This window comes from Zingiber officinale, chromosome 8A, assembly GCF_018446385.1.
Source record: "Zingiber officinale cultivar Zhangliang chromosome 8A, Zo_v1.1, whole genome shotgun sequence".
Classification (NCBI taxonomy): domain Eukaryota; kingdom Viridiplantae; phylum Streptophyta; class Magnoliopsida; order Zingiberales; family Zingiberaceae; genus Zingiber; species Zingiber officinale.
In genome coordinates, this window is record NC_056000.1 from 28,871,625 (window position 1) to 28,875,354 (window position 3,730).

At 33.6% G+C, this 3,730-nt stretch overlaps 1 protein-coding gene across 1 annotated transcript; it reads right to left on the minus strand.

The window, feature by feature from the left end:
* Positions 1-503: 503 nt before the first annotated feature.
* LOC122008224 (endochitinase EP3-like) lies at positions 504-1,494 on the minus strand. The gene is made up of 2 exons (XM_042563871.1): positions 1,163-1,494; positions 504-1,084 (listed from the first exon to the last, which is right to left on the minus strand). The coding sequence occupies exons 1-2, from the start codon at positions 1,458-1,460 to the stop codon at positions 672-674; spliced, it is 711 nt and encodes a 236-aa protein (XP_042419805.1). The 5' UTR covers positions 1,461-1,494; the 3' UTR covers positions 504-671.
* Between the last annotated feature and the right edge of the window lie 2,236 nt (positions 1,495-3,730).

Consider the following 3,730-nt stretch of genomic DNA (forward strand, 5'->3'; position numbering starts at 1 on the left):
AAATTTCTAAATAAATTTTATATATTTATATATTAGCCTAACAATTGACATAAAAATACTTTACTGTATCATCATAAATCCATAGTTTATTTTTAAAAATAAATTCATCTCAACCCACAGGCTAACCTTAGCCCATCACGGGCCGGCCTGCCTAGAACTGTAACTCGCACAAGCTTACCTATTTAGATTTGTTTTTAAATAAATTGATAAAATTTTAATCCAATCTACTTATTTTGTTTGACAACTCATGTCAATCTAATATAAATTGATGGTTCTATCTTCAAATATTTTATGTTATAGTAATTTCTACTCTAATAATATTTTTAAAATATGAAGTGCCCTTTTAATATATTTTTAAAATGAAGTGTTTTTTTAACGTTAATGAAAATAAAAAGTAAATTTATCATCACGGACGATATTAACATATTTATTCCAACGGTTAAAGATTGATTATCATTTAATTTCTATCAAAGGTTGTCATGCATTTTAAGAACTCTACTCCGCAAATATAATAATTCACTTTGAAGCACATTTATTTTTATTTTAGAAGTGAAATACATAGTTTATGTCAACACAATCGACAATTTATTGCTCGCTACAAGATCTTGTAGCTCAGTCGTCTTTGCCGAATCATCATTTATTATTGCAGTGATCGAGCTAGCTAGCTGTGCTCAGCAAGTGAGATTATTGCCGGGGTCAACGCCGAGCTGACGGCAGTAATCCGTGTAATAGCCGACACGAGCGTTGACTGTCGTCGGGTTACGGCCGTTGCACTCCAGGTCGCCGTTGATCGCGCGGATGGTGGCGCCGAACCCTTGGCCGGAGGTGATGGGGGAGTGGCAGTTGTTCATCCAGAACCAGAGAGCGGTCCTGAAGGAGATGACGGCGTCGTTGGCCACTGTCTCCGGCGCGCGGAGGCCGTCGAAGCCGATGGCCTGGCCGGCCGGGCCGTAGTTGTAGTTCCAGGTCAGTTGGAGGGGGCCGCGCCCGTAGTAGTTGCGGCCGGAGACGCACGGCCAATCAGTGCGTCTCGTGTCGCAGTAGTTTTGCGATGCGCCGTTGATCTCTTCGATGTAGCAGAAATCTGCATATTTCCATTAGAAGTAATTAAGTGCGATGCGTTTGCGGTCTTCCAATTGGTGGAGAAAACGATCGAACTCACGTCCAGTCTCGTGCGTGACGTGGGCGAAGAAAGCGGCGATCTCGCGCCTGGAGTCGGCGGCCGAACCGGTGCTGCCGAACTGGGGGTAGTTGCCGGCTGCGGTCAGGAAAGCGCTGCGGGTGTAGAACCCCCTGCCAGCGCAGCTGCTGGAGGCCTGGTTGATGATGCCGTCGAAGAAGCTCTGCGTTACGACGCCGGCAACGGAGCCGCTGTTTTGCGCCGCGGCAGCCGCTATTCCGGCGAAAAGGAGGCACACGACCAGCAGCGGCGCCATCTGGTTAGATTCGGGGAGAGCCATTGGTTTGTTTACTAGGAAGGAGAGGGGTGGAAGAAGAGATGATGGAATTGAATGCAGAAGAGAGTGGGTATTTATAGAGCAGTGGAGGCGGACGATCATACCGTATAAATACGTCACAAATAATAAATACATAAGGAAATTAAAAGCACAGGAACATAAATCTATTGATCAAACTGCCAACTTGCTCTGGATTTCTAGATGAATAAGCATTGTGACTATAAAAGAAAAATTAAAATATTTGTAAATTAAGGTAGAATATACTGTAATATAAATCCAACCTTGAAAGCTTTAACAATTTCAGTCATTGTTATAAGAATCGATCATCGGGTAAAACTTTTATGATATTTATGCATTAACTGATCTAAAGCTGTTTTTATTAAATATTTTTTTTATAACGTTAATCCATCTAAATTGATTTTTAATTCTTGAAAAAGGTTATGAATGAGATCTATATTCAAATTCTTGATTTTTTTTTGCTGATAACACACATGATCTATAATTTTTAAATTTTATTTTATCTTAAGTAAGTACTCTTTGTAAACTTTTTAAGTGCATTAATTACTTAATTTCTCTTTCTTTCGAAGCCTTCATAAACAAAGTTATTATTTAATTTCTCGATTGAAGAGATTTCCAAGTAGTAGATGGATAGAGTTTTATATTTTCCTTTCACATTTTGTTTTTTTTTATAGCTCCTCTTCTTTCGACGCACTTTTTTTTTAGGGTAAGAATAGAGGTGTAATCGAGCCAAGTCGAGCCAAACTCTTGAATGTTTGAGCTTGGCTCGTTTAGCTGAGCTCGAGCTTTATTTAACGAATATATTCATGGCTCACGAGCTTATTCGAGATTTTATCGAGCTTAAACGAGCTTAATAAGTATAAATTATAAATTTAAATATTTATTAAAAATTAAATTATATATTTAGAGAAAATTATAATATTCTTATTAAAATTTATAATTTTATTCTAATAAATAAATTTAATATATTTGTCTGTATTTTTCATAAGTAGAGTGTAAAATCTATAAATTTAATATCAAAACTATTATTTTTTTAATTTAAAAGTTGATTCATGAGCTTAACGAACATGTTCACGAACTAACGAGCCGAGTATTGCGAAGCTTGAGCTTGGTTTGTTTATCTTAACGAGCCTCATTAAACGAACTTAAACGAGCTTTTATCGAATCGAGCTACGAAGAGCTCACGAACGGCTTGGTTCATTTACACCCCTAGGTAAGAACTTGGTTTCGAGAATATATTTATTATTTAAATATTTTAAATTTTATTTTATTTTTATTGAAGGTTGGAGTTTTAAAAGAGCTTATATTTTCAATTAGAAGGGTAAATTAATAAAGATAAATTTAAATGTTGATTTTTTTTGGTCCACTCAAACAGCATTGAAATGGTAGATGATAAAAATTAAATATAAATAAATAAACTATATATACTAGTCATCGTGCACACGCGTCACGTGTGTAATATAATATATTAAAATTATATTAACCATTTATAATGAAATTATATTAATTAAAGCATTTTAACATTAAAACACTAAAGTAGATTCATTAGGGTAAAGTGTAGAGTCATTAGGGTAAAGTACCTGACTTTTGAAAATCTGAATTATTTGGATCTTTGAAAATACGAATTATTTGGATTTTCGAGTGTCACCCTTACGACTTCCTTATGAAAAAAATTAATTTAATTTAATATTATACTTTTCTTAGCAAAAAAAACTAAGAAAAATATATTTTTTTAACATTGTTAGCCTAAAATATTTATAGAAACTTCTTTGATCATAGTGTTGTCAATTCTAAGATGTGGAACTAAAGAAAACTATATTTTTTTATATAAAACAACCAGAGAAAATTAATGATGAGAAAAATTCATAATAATATGCCGCGGCTGAGTCTCAAACTCTAGATCTCTGATTGTTTCGCTTGTGAAATTACTAATAAACCTTGAAATTATTTTTAGTGTGAATAGAAAAAGGATATTAACGTAAATTCATTTTAGGCTTCATCAAAATTAATTAGTAAAGAGGGGAGTTTTTTAATAAAATAGTAAAATTTACATGTTATTTCTCTAGATTTTGTAAGGTAATTTGAAATGCTCTTTGATAATACATAAATAAAAAAAGATGATGTTTAATTTGATATATTATAATTTTCACTAAATTTGAGAAAGATAAAAGAAGAATTATGTATATATTAACTGAGAAAACAATCACTTTCCTTTTACTATAATATAATATAATAAATATAATATGAGTTGATGA